The 21,954-nt window shown below is 39.7% G+C and overlaps 1 protein-coding gene across 1 annotated transcript in view; it reads right to left on the reverse strand.

Annotated features, from left to right (window-relative positions):
• The window catches only part of TMTC2 (transmembrane O-mannosyltransferase targeting cadherins 2), a 364,646-nt gene that overhangs the window by 66,894 nt on the left and 275,798 nt on the right, over positions 1-21,954 (reverse strand). Inside the window, exon 9 of the mRNA XM_077265461.1 lies at positions 8,631-8,712. Coding sequence (XP_077121576.1) covers positions 8,631-8,712 — 82 coding nt within the window. The remainder of the gene's footprint in view (positions 1-8,630; positions 8,713-21,954) is intronic.

Consider the following 21,954-nt stretch of genomic DNA (forward strand, 5'->3'; position numbering starts at 1 on the left):
ACGACACTATTGGTTTTACCATGTCGTGTACTAGAAAACGGGAAAAAATTTCCAAGTGCGATGAAATTACAAAAAAAAATGCAATCCAACACTTGTTTTTTGTTTGGCTTTGTTACTAAGTTCACTAAAAGCTAAAACTGACCTGCCATTATGATTCTCCATGTCATTGCAAGTTCATAGACACCAAACATGTCTAGGTTCTTTCTTATGTAACTGGTGAAAAAAAATTCAAAACTTTGTGGAAAAAATTCAAAGTGCAGTGAAATTGCAAAAAAGTGCAATTCTACAATTAGTTTTTTGTTTTGCTTTTTTACTATGTTCACTAAATGCTTAAACTGACCTGCCACTATGATTCTCCAGGTCATTACGAGTTCATAGACACCAAAGATGCATAGGTTCCTTTTTATTTAAGTGGTGAAAAAAAAATTCCAAAATTTGTGAAAAAAGAAAAAAAACTTGCGCCGTTTTCCGATACCGATAGCGTCTCCATTTTTCGTGATCTGGGGCTGGGTGAGGGCTTATTTTTTGCGTACCGAGCTGACATTTTTAATGATATCATTTTGGTGCAGATACGATCTTTAGATTGCCCGTTATTAGATTTTAATGCAATAATGCGGCGACAAAAAAAATGTAAGGCTATGTGCACACGTTGCAGATTTCCTGCAGAACTGCAGCTAATTTTTCTGCGAAGAAAAGGTGCACTGTGATTTACAGTACAATGTAAATCAATGGTAAAAAAAAAAGCTGTGCAGATGGTGCAGAAAAATCAGTGCGGAATTGCTGCAGATTTAAAAGAAGTGCATGTCACTTCTTTTGTGCAGTTCTGCAGCGTTTCTACACCCCACCATGATAAAAATCCGCAGTGGTAAAATCTGCACAAAAACTGCACAAAATCTGCAACAAAAACGCAGAAAAACTGCAGAAAATCTGTACCTGCAGATTCTGCCAGGAGATGCAGATTTAGTGGAGAAAATTCTGCACCACATTTCCTACGTGTGCACATAGCCTAATTTTGTGTTTTGACTTTTTTTCTCACTACGCCGTTTATCGATCAGGTCAATTCTTTTTTTTTTATTGATAGATCAGGCGATTCTGAACCCGGCGATACCAAATATGTGTAGGTTAGATTTTTTTTTTATATTGCTTTATTTTGAATGGGGCGAAAGGGGGGTGATTTTAACTTTTATATATTTTTTAAAAATGTGGTTTTTACTTTTGGCATGCTTCAATAGTCTGGGAGACTAGAAGCTGCCATAACTCGATCGGTTCAGCTACATACAGGCAATGATCAGTTCACCTATATGTAGCTGAATTACTCATTTGCTATGAGCACCGACCACTGGACGGCGCTCACGGCAAGCCGGCAGTGACAACCAAAGAGGCCTTCAGGAGACCTCTGGTTGTCATGCCAATCCACCGGTGACCCGCGATCATGTGACGGGTCACTGGTGGGCGGATTTCCGCTAAATTGCCGCAAGCTCATGTTAAATGCCACAGTCAGCGTTTGACATAGCCGCCGAGGGTGGATCGCGTTTCTACCCACGGCTGTTCCGGGCACATATCAGCTGTTCAAAATAGCTGACATGTGCTGGGAAAGATGTGGGCTCACCGCCGAAGCCCACATCAAAAGGAGGGTGTTCGACATCGGCGTACTATTACACCCGATGTCGGAAAGAGGTTAAGCAACTACATTACAAAACAGATAATTCCAGAAAATGTTTTTCATGTTTTTAATGTGCTCTTTATTAGAGCCTTTTATACAATTCTTACATTGCTCTTTGAGCCGCCCCATGGATGTCTTGATATGCATTTGGAGCACTCCATTACAAAGTAGAATCATTTCCATTAATGCAAATATATTACAGAATGTCTCATACTGCAGTTCTCTATTATACTAAAACACAAAATGCAGATACCCTTAGTTGTGATTCATTTAATATGTCCTTTATCCTGATTACAGACTATAATTTATTTTTTTTTTTTAAAGTAACTTCCTACTAAATCAGCTGCCTAATTGTACAAATCACTGTAAAATGCCTTAGAAGATTGTTTTGCATAAAGTACAGTGATTGCCGATGGGGCCAACTACAAAGAGGGTGAGCACTTGTTTAAATAGGGTTCATAGATATTTTCAATGGGTCATGTTACGCTCTTCCTTTGAAGTAAATGATCATGAATCAATTTCTGACAACACTTAAAAACGGCAAATAACATAAACTGGGCGTAAGTCTTTAATCCACTAAACTGAACAGAAAGTTTAGCAATACACAACAGTGTCGGAACGACTGTCAGTCTTTCATTCCATGTCGGCAAATTAATCAAAGTAAATGAAAGCAGTAAAAAGCCACCCATCCGTCTGCAGATAGCTTGGGCGGCATGATATTCACAATGTCTGATGGTGTATTATTATACACGTCTTTGCTGGCTGAAATAAGCAGAACTTTGAGTTTTCTTTCTAAATGGGAATGGCAAATTATAATAATGATGTGCAGCTGTTGAGTCCGACACATGGTCTCATAAAATGCTCATGGACAAAGTTAGACACGCACCATTCTTGTCACACGCTTTTTTTGTTAGTGTCAATATGTCTAAAAAGGTACTCATCAACGTTTTATTTTAGCTAGTATGAATACATCTAAATATATACTATTTTTTCTTGTCTCTATGCAGACCTTCGAAGGTAGGGAACTTCAGAGGTGGCCATGCGTCATATAGGCCTATCACAAGTACCACCCACTGCACACTGCCATGAATGACTAATAGGGATTGTACAGATCTCATCCAACATACACCAAATGACATTACATTTTAGGTCATTACATATCTACAGCAGTATGTGGGCTCAGAAACTACTATATTATATTAGGAATATATAGTGTGTAGATAATACAAGAATACAAAGGGTTTTTTTTTATTGTTGGTGTCATTTTTAGTGTTGAGCGATACCGTCCGATACTTGAAAGTATCGGTATCGGAAAGTATCGGCCGATACCGGCAAAGTATCGGATCCAATCCGATACCGATACCCGATACCAATACAAGTCAATGGGACTCAAGTATCGGACGGTATTCCTGATGGTTCCCAGGGTCTGAAGGAGAGGAAACTCTCCTTCAGGCCCTGGGATCCATATAAATGTGTAAAAGAAAGAATTAAAATAAAAAATATCGCTATACTCACCTGTCCGACGCAGCCTGGACCTCAGCGAGGGAACCGGCAGTGTTGTTTGTTTAAAATTCGCGCTTTTACTTGGTTACGTGAAGTCCCGGCTTGTGATTGGTCAGGGCGGCCATGTTGCCGGGACGCGGACCAATCACAGCAAGCCGTGACGAAATTACGTCACGGCTTGCTGTGATTGGTCCGCGTCCCGGTAACATGGCCGCCATTAACCAATCACAAGCCGTGACGTCACGGGAGGCTGGACACGCGCGCTTTTTAAAAAGCGCGCGTGTCCAGCCTCCAGTGACGTCCCGGCTTATGATTGGTCACGGCGCCATGTTGCCGGGACGCGGACCAATCACAGCAAGCCGTGACGAAATTACGTCACGGCTTGCTGTGATTGGTCCGCGTCCCGGCAACATGGCCGCCATTAACCAATCACAAGCCGTGACGTCACGGGAGGCTGGACACGCGCGCTTTTTAAAATGGGCGCGTGTCCAGCCTCCCGTGACGTCCCGGCTTGTGATTGGTTGCGCCGCGGTCAACCAATCACAAGCCGGGAGGCTGGACACGCGCGCATTTTAAAATTTTAAAATGCGCGCGTGTCCAGCCTCCCGGCTTGTGATTGGTTGATCGCGGCGCAACCAATCACAAGCCGGGACGTCACGGGAGGCTGGACACGCGCCCATTTTAAAATGCGCGCGTGTCCAGCCTCCCGTGACGTCACGGCTTGTGATTGGTTGCGTCTCCCATGTGACTGCGACGCAACCAATCACAAAGCCGGGACGTAATTTTAAAATCCTGAAGGACCTGAAATTACGTCACGGCTTGCTGTGATTGGTTGCGTCGCCCATGTGACTGCGACGCAACCAATCACAACGCCGGAACGTAATTTTAAAATCCTGAAGGACCTGAAATTACGTCACGGCTTGCTGTGATTGGTTGCGTCCCGGTCACATGGGCGGCATGCAACCAATCACAAGCCGGGACTCACGTAAAGGAAAGAAAAGCGCAAATTTTAAACAAAGAACGCTGCCGCTTCCCTCGGTAAGGTGCAGGCTGCGTCGGAGAGGTGAGTATAGCAATATTTTTTATTTTAATTCTCTCTTTTACACATTTTTACATTAATGTTGTTTCGATACCGATACCCGATATCACAAGAATATCGGATCTCGGTATCGGAATTCCGATACAGCAAGTATCGGCTGATACCCGATACTTGCAGTATCGGAATGCTCAACACTAGTCATTTTACATCAAATGACAGATTAAAAACATCTGCATCACTTCTAGGGGGAGACTATCTCAAAATTAATGCACAGTAGGAGGCACATAGCATGACTATAGTTTCAAATTATCTTTCGTTCTATATTTGACAACTGGTCTTAAGCGAAAAACCGTTCTCAATTTCAGTTTCTGCTTCCAGTCTTTCAGTCAGTTCAACTGACTACCATATTGGAAATAGCTAAGAGGCTGATCTGTTCGAGGAACTGTGTGTTGTGTGCATCATCACATTCAACCTATTGGGTGGTCCTTCGTAAGCGCCACACAAAGACATTCCTTGCTGTGCAAAGAACTTGCAGCAAAGTAAGTTAAGAAGGTCGACTGATTAATTTATTCAAAATTAGTTTCTTTCAAATCTGTGGTCAAGGGCCTGGAGCCTTCAGCTCATGCTGATTTCGGAATGCAGCTTGGTTTGTATTGCTCTTGGCAACGCTAGCTTATGAAGAAGACTGGATGATGGTAGAGCCCTTTCTGTTGATTAGCAATAATACAAATTATTTAATCATGGTGAATTACAGAATATAACTATCCATGATGCTGAAAGTATGGCTCATAAACTTAAGGCAAGAACAAGTGCCAAAGGTTTATTTCAAACAATAAAAACAAATTATTTTAAATATATGGCATTTGATCTTTAAGTGTTCTGCGCCTTCTAATGCTTTTTTGAAAAATGTTTTACAAACCAAAACTATTTGAAATTATAAAAGTGTCTTCAACAGATGGTATTGGTTTTGCTCCTTTTCTGCTTTTATTCTTATTTTGGTGTTTAAAACTTATATTAACAATACATATTGACTTGAACCTGTGATCATCTGATCGCTTGTATTATTCATAGCAGTGCACTAGGACTGTAAGTACAGCAAAACTCATGGTCTCTGATGAATACCAGCTAAATGCTGTCTTTCACAAAAGAACCATGGAAGTCTTCAGCAGACCCTCAGATGTCATGGTAAGGCTACGTTCACATTTGCGGCCAGCGCCGCAGCGTCGGGCGCCGCAGCGGCGCCGCATGCGTCATGCGCCCCTATATTTAACATGGGGGCGCATGGACATGCGGCGCACTTGCGTTTTGCGCCGCATGCGTCGCTGCGGCGCCCGCGTCGGTGCGCAGAGGACGCAGCAAGTTGCATTTTTGCTGCGTCCAAATTCAATGAAAAAAACGACGCATGCGGCGCAAAACGCAGCGTTGTACATGCGTTTTGCTGCGTTTTTGTTTGCGTTGTGCGCTGCGGCGCCGACGCTGCGGCGCACAACGCAAATGTGAACGTAGCCTAAGCCAATGGTGCCACGAAATCACAACAAGGGGTGTGCCGATGGGTGCACTGTCGCACACCCCTGTGGGCACATATTAATCCTTTTCTGACATCGGGAGTAATAATACGCCAATGTTGGACAACCTCCCTTTGATCTGGGCTCCGGAGGTGAGCCCACATCTTTTCCGGCACGTCAGTGGTTTTGAACCGCTGACATGTGACGCTAACAGCCGCAGAAGGAATCGTGATCCTCCCCTGGCTGTTAATACGTTAAATGACGCTGTCAAACTCTGACAGCGGCATTTAACAGGCACTTCCAGCAAGCACGCAAGAAATCCCAGCACTCGTGTCACATGACCGCAAGATGGCGATGGGTTGGCATGACAAGGAGAGGTCTCCAGCAGACCTCTATGGCTGTCAATGCCGGATTGCTATGAGCACCACCCGGTGGTCGGTGCTCATAGCAAGTCAGCAATTCTGCTACATACAGGCGACCTGATCAGCCGATCGGGTTATGGCAGCTTCTAGTCTCCCATGGAGATTATTGAAGTATGCCAAAAGTTACAAAAAATGTGGTTAAAAATATATAAAAAAAATAAAAAAACATAAGAGTTCAAATCACCCCCCTTTTGCCCCATTCAAAAAAAAAAAAACAATAAAAAAAAAAATCAAACATACACATATTTGGTATCGCCGCGTTCAGAATCGCCCGATCCATCAATAAAAAAAGAATTAACCCAATCGCTTAATGGCATAACTAGAAAAAAGTAAAACCGCCAGAATTACGTTTTTTTGGTCGCCGCTACATTGCATTAAAATGCAATAACAGGCGATCAAAAACGGTATCTTTAAAAATGTCAGCTCGACGCACAAAAAATAACCCCTCACCCAATCCGAGGTCATGAAAAATGGAGACGCTACAGGTATCGGAAAATGGCGCAAGCTTTTTTTTTTTCATTTTTTCACAAATTTTGGAATTTTTTTCACCACTTAAATAAAAAGGAACCTATACATGTTTGGTGACTCTGAACTCGTAATGACCTGGAGAATCATAGTGGTAGGTCAGTTTTAGCATTTAGTGAACATAGTAAAAAAAAGCAAAACAAAAAAACAAATTGTAGAATTGCACTTTTTTGCAATTTCACTGCACTTTGAATTTTTTCCCGTTTTCCACTACACGATATGTTAAAACCAATGGTGTCATTCCAAATTACAACTCGTCCTGCAAAAAACAATTCCTCACATGGCCATATTGACAGAAAAAAAAAAAGTTATGGCTCTGGGAAGAAGGGGATCAAAAAACAAAAACGCAAAAATGAAAATACCTACGGTTATGAAAGTGTTAAATGCCACTATCAAAGATTGACAGGGTCATTTAACAAGAAAAAAGCAGAGAGTGGAGCTCTGCTCCACCCACGGCTGCTATAGTGCTACCCTGCTATAGTGCTACCCTGCTATAACTCCTCCATCATCTGCTGGGAAAGATGCGGGCTTGGCGCACGAGCCCATATCAAAGTCAGGTACCCGTAACATGATGAAACTGTACATCATATTTCGGGAAAGGTTAACGGGAATCTGTCAGTAGGCTTCTGCTACGTAATGTAAGAGCAGCATAACATAAGGCAAGGTAGCCTGATTCCAGAGATGCATCACTTTCCAGATTGATTGGTGTATTTTTCACATGTGCGAGTACCACCAATGATCTATTCCATATCTGTGTTGTGCACGTATGCACATCTAATTCTCTGTGGATAACATTATAATAAAAACTACAGCAACTATGACCAAATTAGTCATTCTTTAAGATTAATTTTCATTATGGACATGACTAGAATCTGCAACAGTATGTACATAGATAAAAATATAAACTATGTGACAAACATGCTCGATGTTTAGTCTTACTATGAGGTATAATACCCAAGATACAGATATTTTTAGCATAACACCTAGGATGCTCATGTACTACAATGTCAAAGTCAATTACCAAAATGAAATAAAATTGTAAAAATACTACTTTTCACGAAAACAACACTTTACAATTATAAAAGTAACTGATTAGTTAATTTATTTCATAAAACAAAAGTACACGTAAAAATAAGAAGCTCTTTAATATCCCTCATAGAAATCTGCTTTATATTTATCCTGGATTGATTGATTATTCTCAAAATTCTCAATTCACGGGTAAAACCAGCATTCAGTGACTGAAATAGGAGATGGCAATTGGTACTTTCAAAATTCTATGGAGAGGAAAGAGTAGCTAAAGGAAGACAGTTTAATGCAAGATCACATCAAATGAACGTTACAGTTCCGTAGAACTTTTTGAGCAGCAACTGCAATCACGCCTTCCAGCAATGAATGAGGTTCTAAAGGGGAAGGTTTGTCCTTGTGGAGAGTGAAATGTCAAGCCTGGCATGTCAGAGTGAGGAGACTTAAAAGCCATGCATGCTCTCTTGGGGAAAATTAAAAATGCAAATCGTCCCTTTAGAAAGGAAGAGGCTAGGTGGTGCTAGAGTTCAAGTCCTCTTCCTTTATATGATATCATTTCTTTGACTCCATGAAGAGACAATTTGCATAAGCAATGAATGAGAACATTTTACCAGAAAATTAAGAATTTAGACAAGGAATAATCAGTACAGGGGAAGAAAGAGGCAGATTTATTTAGTAAGACATATTACAAAGTTTTCTATTTTCATGTGTATTATTGATTTATGAAAAATATATAAGTAAAACAATGGTTATTCTTTAAAGGTTCGGTTGACATCCTTTATGTTGAAAGCTTACATAGATGAATAGGTAAAAAAAACAGATACCAAACTTTTATGTAGTTTATAAATAAATATAAAACAAACGCCCCTTAAAATAATACAAAAAAAGCACATAAAAACCATGGCCAAGAACAGTACATAAGATGAGGACTATTGTTACTGATAACTCACCATAATGCATATAACAATTTCCTTTGGTGGGATCCAGCTGAATTGCTTTCAAAAAGTAACGCTCAGCTTCACTTTTACGACCCTAAAAGCAAACAAATATGTTTTTAATTTTTTATGCTATACCGTAAGTTATGCAAAAACCCCCACAATTTTAAATATATATATATATATTATATATATATATATATATATATACAGTGGGGCAAAAAAGTATTTAGTCAGTCAGCAATAGTGCAAGTTCCACCACTTAAAAAGATGAGAGGCGTCTGTAATTTACATCATAGGTAGACCTCAACTATGGGAGACAAACTGAGAAAAAAAAATCCAGAAAATCACATTGTCTGTTTTTTTATCATTTTATTTGCATATTATGGTGGAAAATAAGTATTTGGTCAGAAACAAACAATCAAGATTTCTGGCTCTCACAGACCTGTAACTTCTTCTTTAAGAGTCTCCTCTTTCCTCCACTCATTACCTGTTGTAATGGCACCTGTTTAAACTTGTTATCAGTATAAAAAGACACCTGTGCACACCCTCAAACAGTCTGACTCCAAACTCCACTATGGTGAAGACCAAAGAGCTGTCAAAGGACACCAGAAACAAAATTGTAGCCCTGCACCAGGCTGGGAAGACTGAATCTGCAATAGCCAACCAGATTGGAGTGAAGAAATCAACAGTGGGAGCAATAATTAGAAAATGGAAGACATTCAAGACCACTGATAATCTCCCTCGATCTGGGGCTCCACGCAAAATCCCACCCCGTGGGGTCAGAATGATCACAAGATCGGTGAGCAAAAATCCCAGAACCACGCGGGGGGACCTAGTGAATGAACTGCAGAGAGCTGGAACCAATGTAACAAGGCCTACCATAAGTAACACACTACGCCACCATGGACTCAGATCCTGCAGTGCCAGACGTGTCCCACTGCTTAAGCCAGTACATGTCCGGGCCCGTCTGAAGTTTGCTAGAGAGCATTTGGATGATCCAGAGGAGTTTTGGGAGAATGTCCTATGGTCTGATGAAACCAAACTGGAACTGTTTGGTAGAAACACAACTTGTCGTGTTTGGAGGAAAAAGAATACTGAGTTGCATCCATCAAACACCATACCTACTGTAAAGCATGGTGGTGGAAACATCATGCTTTGGGGCTGTTTCTCTGCAAAGGGGCCAGGACGACTGATCCGAGTACATGAAAGAATGAATGGGGCCATGTATCGTGAGATTTTGAGTGCAAACCTCCTTCCATCAGCAAGGGCATTGAAGATGAAATGTGGCTGGGTCTTTCAACATGACAATGATCCAAAGCACACCGCCAGAGCAACGAAGGAGTGGCTTCGTAAGAAGCATTTCAAGGTCCTGGAGTGGCCTAGCCAGTCTCCAGATCTCAACCCTATAGAAAACCTTTGGAGGGAGTTGAAAGTCCGTGTTGCCAAGCAAAAAGCCAAAAACATCACTGCTCTAGAGGAGATCTGCATGGAGGAATGGGCCAACATACCAACAACAGTGTGTGGCAACCTTGTGAAGACTTACAGAAAACGTTTGACCTCTGTCATTGCCAACAAAGGATATATTACAAAGTATTGAGATGAAATTTTGTTTCTGACCAAATACTTATTTTCCACCATAATATGCAAATAAAATGATAAAAAAACAGACAATGTGATTTTCTGGATTTTTTTGTCTCAGTTTGTCTCCCATAGTTGAGGTCTACCTATGATGTAAATTACAGACGCCTCTCATCTTTTTAAGTGGTGGAACTTGCACTATTGCTGACTGACTAAATACTTTTTTGCCCCACTGTATATATATATATATATATATATATCTTCCTTTACATCTACCCGATGAACTATACTTCAAATTTCCTGGAACTTTTTGGACTGATACGTTGGAAGTGAGTGAAGTGAATATGTAGGAAAACTATGAACATAATTATCTCCACTGCCACGACTACATTAAGCTCTTGGGTGGTCCGTCAATGGCTCCACACACACATTCCATGCTGCTTTGTGGTGACTTTTCCATAAACTTCTTAAGTAGTTTAAAAAGTTGGTGTTTTGAGAGACATATTTACCGTAATTGATGTCACTATCTATGATGGTTACAAATATGTTAGTAATATTTAAATGCGTTACGTTTTAAATGAATTAATCTAAAAGCTATGTAAAATAGTATATGTTTCAAATATCCAAAAAGTGTCTAGGAGATCTCCTGACATTTAAACTTGCTTTGAACTGCCAGCAATGTTGTAACTTTTCAACTTCTAATTAATCCTTACGAGGTAAAGTATTGCAAGGTGCTAGATGACGGTCTCCATCACCCAAGTAACTTTCTAATATGGTGGTGCCAGACATTTCTTTTCTTAATTTTTTTTTTATATATTTAGGTATATGTACCTTAGCCAATAGCTCCATTTAGGATCTTATGCCATCTGTGAGATCGACACCTGTCACCCCCAAAGATGCAGCTGATATTTGCTCTAGGAATGGCCAAATGTAAACAATGTATAGAGTGAAATACTACAACTATGGACATTGTTTATTGGTTGATGCAAAGCAGTGCAGATTATCTCCCATTCTATTAATAGGTCATTCATTTTCTAGTCCCAAACAAACCCCCTTTAAGTGCAAGTGGTTCAAAATGGTCAATTTTAGTCATTTATAAGAGAATTATAGAAATTAATCATTTTACAATATTGCCTTGCGCAGGCGTGTACTCCGGAGGACAGAGAATGAACTACAATCCAATATTGTGGCCAGCATGCAGCCAGCGGGTAAGGAAAGGGTGAATCAAACACCCGAAAACCCCGCCCATATGACCCAAAACTGGTCCCGCCAAATTCAGGTGATAGGTTCCCTTTAAGTGTTAATCAACCTCCTTTCACTCAATCTTGCACTCAAAGTCTGTCATAGGCTGCAAGGTGAGCATAAATCACACCCCAACACACTCCACACATCCCAGATACATAACATACTTCCGTCATTCATCACACAAACAGGGTTATGAGTCCCCAAAATATATATTACTGTCTAATAGTCAAAGGCCACAAACGCTCCAAAAGTTTATGGAATATTTGGAGCATAAAAGTACCAAATGCACTAAAGTGCTCAGAAGAAATGAATAAAGAGAGAAAAAAAAAATGTGTTTACATACAAATATGCAAACAGTTATGTGATGACACACATTTAATCTTAATTATCCAGATGCATATTTTCAGTAAGCAAGGAGGCATAGACTGATATACTGACCTTTGAATTTATGTGTTTTACATTGATTTGTCAAGAAAGCATACACTATTGTTCGTATGAGCCTATAATATTGACTATTAAGTTGACGTTTGTTGTAACATATTATGCAGTTATCCTGGATGACAGAGATGCAGGGTAATTGAACAGCAGATGTTTGTCAATATGTTGATTACACATTGTCTAAGCCAGCTAGTTTGTAGACCTGCAAAACAGGACTAACTATGCAAATTGATTAAATGCTCAAACAATGCGAGTTAATCTAATCTCATCTTCCTCTTGACCTCTGGATGATGGCTTGAAGGACAACAGTTATGAACTATATAAAGTGGATATGCCTTTGCAACAAGAGATCCAAAGAACCAGAGAGTCTTTACAAAACCACAGCCGGGAACCTCCTATAAAAAAGCAGCCAGGACATCATGGCCCCATCATGAGGGACACAGAATTGACATTCTGCAGGATACCAGCTCAGAGGACCAAAGCCCCGGCTGAAAAATACAGATCTTCTCCATCGACTATCACTGCAACCATGGATACATTTGAGGAAGCCAGGATAAGGACCCACCTGTCACCTGAGCCTCATGGATATGTTTGGGAAAGCCAAGTTGGGGTCCACCAGTCACCTGACTCCATGGAGGTGTTCGGAGAAGCCTGGTTCCAACTATAGTTCTTCATCTATTTTCTTGAGGGTAGGGAAGGTTTATGGATCATACTCCACTCAACTGACCCCCAATATGTTAACAGTTTTCCTTTGTTTAACCCATATGCCTACTCCTGTGCTCAAATTTCAATGACAGCCTATATTTTAATAGGGAAATAGCAAGCCTGTAACTGGACTGTGGGCTAATAAGTAGGCAAGTACATTGTATATTAAATATCTCATTTTCTTTCATCCCCTCACTATAACAAACTGGGGATGCCCAGCTTGGCTGCATAGGACCATCTGCCCATCCTTTGAAGCTCAGGCTACCCAGGCCAAGGTGTCAGGAATGACACACTTAGTAGTCCCTTCCATACATTCCTTGATTCTGCATTTGTGCTAGCAACTCGAGCTGTAATAGAAGTTGACAGATTTTATGGCCCTTTGTGCAGAGAGAATCTCAGACTTAACATATTAAACTCCTAATATTAAAATTTCCCTTACAGTCAGCTTTCTTGATGTGTAAAAATGCTTAGGTTCCCCATAAAATAAGAATTCAGAGAACTTTGCTGTTGGGCTGTTATTAGTTCTGGAATTGAAGAAGTTGAAAGTTTGATGTGTTACCATTCACTTGTCAATTAGCCATATTGTTAGAAACTGTCACACTATCCAATCATACTCTAATGATCCTATGGACAAGCTGAATGGACTGCTCAGTTATCAATATATTAATAAAACTCTCCTATTCCTCACAGGTGCCTTAAGTGGAATTCTACTCTACCTGTTCTTCATTTGGTCTCTGGGACTTAACTGCTTTGAAAAGTACTTCTAACACAAATAGCCTAATACTTCAGGCAAGAAAAAAAACACTAATAATAATTGAATCCATATTATTGGCTTGTTCTTGATTTTTATTATATTAATTATTTTCAGATTGTGTCTATTTCCAACAATGTAAGGATTTCCTGTGTCAGTAATGAAGGGGCTTTTAGAACAATGCAAGAGGAGGTACCACAGTGGAGAGCACATGCCAAAAGCAGCAGGGATCCTGAGAATATAATGCCCTTATTATTTACAAGATAGGAAAGGACAGTTTTCTATTAAAATATTAGAAATTGAAAAATGAAACATAGATGCATGTACAACAATCACATTTTGGGGAAACAGAGCATAAATTATACTCAGCTCTATTAAAACTTACTAACAACCAGAAAATTGAAGCAAGTCCTAAATAGCCCAGTCTGATATTAGTGCACAAGTCAACTGTTTCAATAAGTACCAAGAAAATCATGTTGAAAAATAATACGGAGAAAAAAAAGTTGCCAATATTAACCAAATACTTTTCAGAATGATAGTCAGATTCTGATGCTCATGGCCAACACCACCACCACGTGATGAGACAACTATATATCACCACCACATAAATAATATAATAATAATAATAATCTTTATTTTTTTTATATAGCGCTAACATATTCCGCAGCGCTTTACAGTTTGCACACATTATCATCGCTGTCCCCGTTGGGGTTCACAATCTAAATTCCCTATCAGTATGTCTTTGGAATGTGGGAGGAAACCGGAGTGCCTGGAGGAAACCCACACAAACACGGAGAGGACATACAAACTCTTTGCAGATGTTGTCCTGGGTGGGATTAGAACTATCCACTGAGCCACCGTGCTGCCCAAAAAATACGTGTTTCCAAATTCTGCACACTGACTAAATTATGTTTTACTACAGTATGTGATTATCAGCCTATCTTAGATTTTTCTTTCAGAAGGCTGTCAATATAAATACTTTCACTGAATCTCACTTGTTCAGAAAAAACAATTAAGTGCACTTTATTAAGTACTAAGAATACTTGCGAAAAATGAACAAACATAATTCTATGTCAGTGCGAGAATATACTGTATACAGTAAAAAAGCCAAAGCATTAAGGAAATTCACATGGAACTTGGTACCCTAGACCACACACAGAGATGACTTCCTCTGGGGAGTTGCAGTAATCCACCCACTCCATTCCCCAAAATCTCTCTTAAGTTGTAAAATGTAAGAACATCACAGAATCTCCAACTTGAATATTATGTCTCACATTAACTATTGCATCATCAACTGTATTTTGGGCATTAACCCATTTTCAAAAATGAAAAAGTAGCCAAACTCAAGCCCCCAATTATAGATAATAAATATTCGTAAACTGTATTGTATCTGGATATTTTTACAGTAACTTTACATGTTTACTTGTAATAACTAGTAAATACCTGCATATGTACCATATCAACATTGAGCATTACATTGCAAGGATTGTTGTAACTGTGAATTATAATTTTTACTTTTTAACCCCTTTGCCCTGAAGCCTGTTTTCACCTTAGGCTAGGTTCACATTGCGTTAACTGGCTGCGTTAACACAAGTGCCGACATTGCCATCGAGCAGGCGCAGATAGAGCTAGCGCTAGCAGATGCTCTATCTGCACTAGCGGTGAGGGACCTGGAAACGCTGCAGCCCGCGTCCGAGGGTCCGTCACTCAATGACGGCACATCGCTAGCGCACACCCATTTTGGGCGTGCGCTAGCATTGCGCCCGAAATAGTGCTTAATGGCAGCGTTAACGGACTGCTTAAACGTAATGTGAACCCAGCCTTACTGATCAGGCCAATTTTTACAATTCTGACCAATTTATGTGGGCATAACTCAAACGCTTCAATGGATCCCACTGATTCCGAGAACGTTTTCTCATGACATTGTACTTCATGATAGTTGTAAAACTTGCTTGATATGACTTGCGTTTATTTGTGGAAAAAAACTGAAATATGGCAAAGCTTTTTTAAAATTTAGCAATTTCCAAACTTTTAATTTTTATGCACAGTCATATCACACAGAATAGTTAATAACATTTTCCACACGTCTACTTTGCATTACCACAATTTTTCAAACCTAATTTTGTTTTTGTTAGCAAGTTATAAGGGTTAAGAGTTGACCAGTGATTTCTAATTTTTACAACAAAATTTAGAAAACCATTTTTTTTAGGGACCACCTCACATTTGAAGTGACTTTGAGGGGTCTATATGATAGAAAATACCCAAAAGTGACACCATTCTAAAAACTGCACCCCTCAAGGTATTCAAAACCACATTCAAGAAGTTTATTAACCCTTCAGGCGCTTCACAGGAAATTTTTTTTGGACTATAAGTCATAGCAGACCATAAGACGCACCCTAGTTTTAGATGAGGAAATTAGGGGAATAAAAACCTGAAGCAAAAATTGTGGCCAATTCTGTACTTAAAGGGAACCTGTCACCCCGTTTTTTCAAGATGAGATAAAAATAGCGTTAAATAGGGGCAGAGCTGGGCTTTACATTAGTGTGTTTTTTGTGCCTTTAATCCCCACCTATGCTGCCGAAATACCTTTGTAAAGTCGCTGTTTTGGGCGAAATCCCCATTGACTTGCATTGGGTTTCGTGTTTCGGTGAGCCCCCCGACTTTTCACAATAATCGGCTGATTTCACACGATCCGACTTTCGAGAAAGTCGGGTTTCACGAAACCCGACTCGATCCTAAAAAAGCAAAAGTCGCTCAACCCTAGCCACGGCCAATGAAGCCTTTGGACAGCATCCACTCTTTTTGATAAAGATTAAGATCTCCACACATATCAAATACTGATACTTTTACATCAATTTTTAATTAGAAACCTATTAGCTGATTGCAAATCCTTTGTATGTTTCCACTAGGGGTCTGTATGTATACTATGGCCTATTAAGACAAGCCGATAAGGCTGTGTGCACACGCTGTGATATTGCGTTTTTTTTCAGTGCAGATTTGTCACAAAACTTGAAGGGTTCCCTGATGCCAACAAAGTGAGAATCCTGAAGTCTCATGCACATGTTGCTTATTTGTGACTTGTAGATTTGGTGCAGATATAAATCTACTGCATGTTAATTCTTTCAGCATTTTTGCTGCAGATTTCACCCATATTAATAAGTGCGCTTTTGCGCTATTCCTGCCAAGAGAGGTAGAAATGGCGTAGACATATTTGCACCAAATACTTAACGTGTACACATACTCTAATTGTCGAACAGGCATTCAAAGTAATGTTACCAATTGTTTTGCTCCCATTATTGTTTGTTGATACAATTTGTCGATCATTAGTGGCCTATAATTGGACGGTGTTAATGAGCCTTTACGTACAATAGTATAATAAGGGAAGCTTATTGCGATACGGCAGTAGTATGGTTTCGGAAATCAGTAGTACATTTCCTTGTCAGAAAATGTTCAGTAAGAAAGTAATCTGCTAATTTACAAAACAAATGAAAAGGAAAAAAAAGGAAAAAAAAAACACAAGGCGCCCCCAATGTGTCACACTGTATATGAATAAATACAGACTTTGTAGGGAATGTGCTCACCTATTGCAGTTGTGAAAATAGGTCACAACTCCCATGCAGGTGTAACCGTAGCAGCAGGTCTCCACAGAAATCCGAAAGGATGTTGGGGGTAGTAGTCTTAGGCAAAATGAAGACCGCGCTCACGGGATATATTTTAGATAGTTTATTTGAGCCTACGCGTTTCAAGAGCGTTCTTGCTCTCTTCCTCAGGGCATGTAATACATAACACAATATGGAGTATATTTATAGAAAGGAAGGGGAGGGGCGGCCATGCCCTTATATTATAATACATAAACTATACATATATATGTTTTTAATCTAGTTTATGTATTATAATATAAGGACATGGCTGCCCCTCCCCTTCCTTTCTATAAATATACTCCATATTGTGTTATGTATTACATGCCCTGAGGAAGAGAGCAAGAACGCTCTTGAAACGCGTAGGCTCAAATAAACTATCTAAAATATATCCCGTGAGCGCGGTCTTCATTTTGCCTAAGAAATTTACAAAACAAAGTGATGTAGATTTTATATTTACCGTATGTTAATGAAATTCCCAAAACAATACAAATATGGTAAAATGCAGTGATCTCTGATAAAGGATTGGTGTCAGGTTACACAATAGTTTCATCCAAGTCAAAGTTATTATTCAGTTCCATCTCCTAACCAAAAATAGATTCTCAACATCAATGTGGCCAAGTTCATAACCCTCACGAGTTAAAAAAAAAATGTGTCTACTATTAAAAAAACATTTTTTACTGTAATTCAAATACCAATGAAACACACAGTTTTCTGGAAATTCTGTCTGTTTTGCTGTACACAGCAAAAACAAAATCGGATTTATAAACATGCTAAAACTGCCAGACATGGAGGCTGTAAGCCTTTTTGTTGTTAAGCCGTTTGATTAACAGGCCACCCAATTCACAGATCAGTGCAATTACAATCATGTCATGCCAGAACAGGATGAGTGTCTGGATGAGCACTTCTTTCTCACGTTACCACAAAAACATTACACAGCCCTAAAGCCAAACGCTGTCACCAGAAGAATAACTGGACTCTTACTTTTCAACAATCCAGGCATACTTTGCCAACAAATACCTACATTGAAACAGTTTTGAAAGTTACAATACACATAGTAAATTTGCATTGCTACTACGCTCTTTGCTTTTTTGCATATTAGGTTGCAGCTTTAAAAGAACATTATTTTTAGCTGTAAATCATTCAGCAGTCATAAATACTCAGAGGTCATCCGAGCGTGCTCGGGGGGGAAAACCCGAGTACACTCACTCATCACTAATGCTCAGTAGTGTGTGTGGCCTCCACGTGTCTGTATGATCTACCTAAAAAGCCTGGGCATGGTCCTGATGAGGCGGCGGATGTTCTCCTTAGGGATCTCCTCCCAGACCTGGATGAAAGCATCAGTTAATTCCTGGGCAGTCTGTAGTGCAATGTGATGGATGGAATGAGACATGATGTCCCAGATATGCTCGATTGGATTCAGCTCTGGAGAACGGGCAGGCAAGTACATAGCATCAATGCCTTCATCATGCACGAACGGCTGACACACTTCAGCAACATGAGGCCTAGCATTGTCATGCATCAGAAGGAACCCAGGGCCCACTGCACCTGCATATGGTCTGAAAATGGGTCTGAGGATCTCATCCCGGTACCTAATGGTAGTCAGGGTATCCCCTGGCTAGCACATGGAGGGCTGTACGGCCCTCCAAAGAAATAACTCCCCACATCATTACTGATAAACTACTAAACCGCTCATTCTGGAAGATGTTGCAGGCAGCTGAACGTTCTCCAAGGCATCTCCAGACTCTGTGATGTCTGACATGTGCTCAGTGTGAACCTGCTCTCATCCATGAAGAGCCCATGGTGCCAATGTTGAATCTGTCAATCTTGGTGTTCTCTGACAAATGCCAATCCCCTGCACGGTGTTGGGCTGTAAGCACAACACCCACTTGTGGACATTGGGCTCTCATGCCACCCTCATTGAGTCTATTTCTAACAGTTTGAGTAGACACGTGGATGTTAGTGGCCTGCTGGACTCTGGCACTGATCCTACTTGCACAAAGGATAAATTTGAGGTCCTGCTGTGGAGGTGTTGCCCTCCTACAGCCCCCTCCACGTCTCCTGGCCTGTCTCCTAGTATCTGCTCCATGCTCTGGATACTTTGATGACAGACACAGCTACCCTCGTGCCACAGCTCACATTGATGTGCCATCCTGCACTACCTGAGCAACTTCTGTGGGTTGTAGACACTGCCTTATGCTACTGTATAGTACCTCTAGGGGTGAGAGCAATGACAAAATGCAAAAGTGACCAAAACAACAGCTAAAAATGATGAGAACAGAGAAATGGTCTGCGGTCACCACCTGCAGAATGATTCCTTTATAGGGGATGTCTTGCTAATTGCCTTTCATTTCTACCTGTTGTCTGTTCCATTTGAACAACAGCAAGAGAGAGTGATTCACAACCTGTGTGGCTTCATAACTGGGCAGGCTGATATCACAGATATGTGTGATTGACATGGAGTTACATTGTGTTGTTTAAGTGTTCCCTTATTTTTTTTAGCAGTGTATAAAGCTTTTCAGTTCGTAAAACTAACCCCCCAGCCTTTATACTTCCAATTCATCCAATTCTCCAACGTACAACAATTTTTGGAAACTATTACTTTTTCAGGACCAATGGAGATGACATTTTGGCCTAACTATGGTAAAATTCAAGACATTTGGCCTTCATTCGAATCCCATAAAAGATATATGTCAAAACAATATAAAAAAATACTAGTGTGAAGTATCTGCAGACTATTAACCACATGTCAACCTTCATATTCAGATACCAGAGCAAAAGGGAAGACAGATGGGAGGGTGTGGAGTGCAAGTGCAAATGTGTAACCAAAGTAATATTAATCAAAGACCTAAATCAGCAAACCCAGACAATGTTTTGCCTACAAAAACAATAGGAGCCAGATGTCTCAATTACATATGGAAGCAAGAAGTAAAAAAAAAAAAAAGATGGATTGAAAAAAACAAGGCTGGGTAAAATAATGAGAAATGGATGGAAAGGAAGATTTCAAGTTCTTTTAGGAACAGTTGCAGAAAAGAACACTAGAAATGATCACATCGAATTTATGATAACATATAGATAGTTGGGGAAGGCGACACAATTAAGACAATTAATTAAGGGCTAATATTCCTTATAAAATATACAAGTATACAAGTTTATTTTAAAATATTGCACCAAGTAATCAATGTATCAAATCATTTACCAACTGAAATGAGTATAAAGCTTATTACAAGTGATTTTAAAGTGGGTTTTGCTGTGCATTTTTGACCCTTAGGCCACATTCACATGTTGAGTATTTGGACACTATTTAGCATTTGTAAGTCAAAACCAAGAGGGGGTGATAAATACAGAAGTGGTGATGTGTTTCTATTATACTTTTCCTCTGATTGTTCCATTCCTGGTTTCGGCTTTTAAATACTTATGTAAAACACTGACCAAATACTCAATGTGTGCATGTGGTCTAATAACAGAAAATTATTTACTGGATATAATGCATGTCATATATAAACAATGAAATAAATGACTATATAGGCAAGCCAATATTAATCTAAAAACACAGTACAGCATATATTGGATAAGGGTTATAACAGGTTTTTTTTTTCAAGCAATAGTGATAATAGTACTCCATATATTATTTTTGTTCACAAATAGTCATGACTACCCTTTTCTATATGCTGCTTACAGAGGCTACTACATCTTCTATGACTCCACTCTATTAGTGGTCAGTCTATAGTGGGGAGAGATGCTAGCAATGAGTGAGTCTAGCTCCAGTTGACCTGGCCTGACATACATGACAAGGTAGACTAGTGATTTGGCCAGCCTGTAATACAACAGCGATATTGCTATCCACAATTTGTGCTGCCAATAACGACTGTTTTTCTTATCTGGGTGTGCTGATGAGAAAGCCTCCCATTCCTATAGACTACATCCGTCCTGCTAAAAAGTAATCTTGTTTTGTTTCATAATCATGGTATACAAATCCTGCATTATGAAAATATTCCAAAATTCTGTGTCATTTTATTTTACAAATTAAATTGGGAGGTTCAAAACTAGAATGCGGCTTAAGAAAACCATTCAATCTTGTGGCAATGTGTAAGCCAGCCAAAGGCTTTAAGAAGCATTTTACAAGGGTCCGAGGACCTTTTTTGTTTCCATTGTTCAACTCTTCTTTAACTATGTGTATTTTGCTTTTTAGCAGTGGTGGTAAAAAAAAAATCAAATCCAATGAGACCAGCATAAGATTCAGAGCTGCAAATAAGGAGTGGGCAGATCTGGTGACCTGGCCATTTATTAAACTATGTTGGGGTACTATGTCAGAGGGCCATTGCAAAGTAAAGAGCAAAAGGTCAATGGTAGGACAGCACATGAATACTATCATAAAAAAAAAGTAATGTAGCTATCTTGTCTGATATATAAAAATATTTTTACACGCAATATAACATATCTCTTTCTTTCTTTGCGAGTTACATTTACATTAAGCATTGATTTTAGTAGTGTTTTAGCACAACGTTTCCCAGCTCCATCCTCGTGACACCCCAACAGATCATGTTTTCAGGATTTCCTTAGTATTGATAGAACCAGTGAGTTTCTGATGCATTCACCTGTACAATGCTATGGAAATCATGAAAACATGATCTGTTGGGGGCCGTGAAGACTGGAGTTTGGGAAACACTGGTTTAGCGTGACGCACCAGGCTATGCCGCTTACACCAATGAAATCCAGCCATGTCCCAAATTCTGACATTGGGGGAATATTGAGATCATGGTATTGTCTGCAAAGGAAGAGACACTACATGATAGTGCTGTGGTTACCTTTTTCAGCATCCGGTATAATATAGTGATAAATAGAATAAACCAGTTCCATTTCTTCAATTACAGTTAATGCCTCCAACATCTGCTCTCAACCATGATTTTTAAGCACAATTATCATTATATAATAAAAACACAGTTAGTAATGAAAAGCACAAAGTTTCTGACAGCAATTT

The sequence above is a fragment of the Ranitomeya variabilis genome, chromosome 5 (assembly GCF_051348905.1).
Source record: "Ranitomeya variabilis isolate aRanVar5 chromosome 5, aRanVar5.hap1, whole genome shotgun sequence".
Lineage (NCBI taxonomy): Eukaryota > Metazoa > Chordata > Amphibia > Anura > Dendrobatidae > Ranitomeya > Ranitomeya variabilis.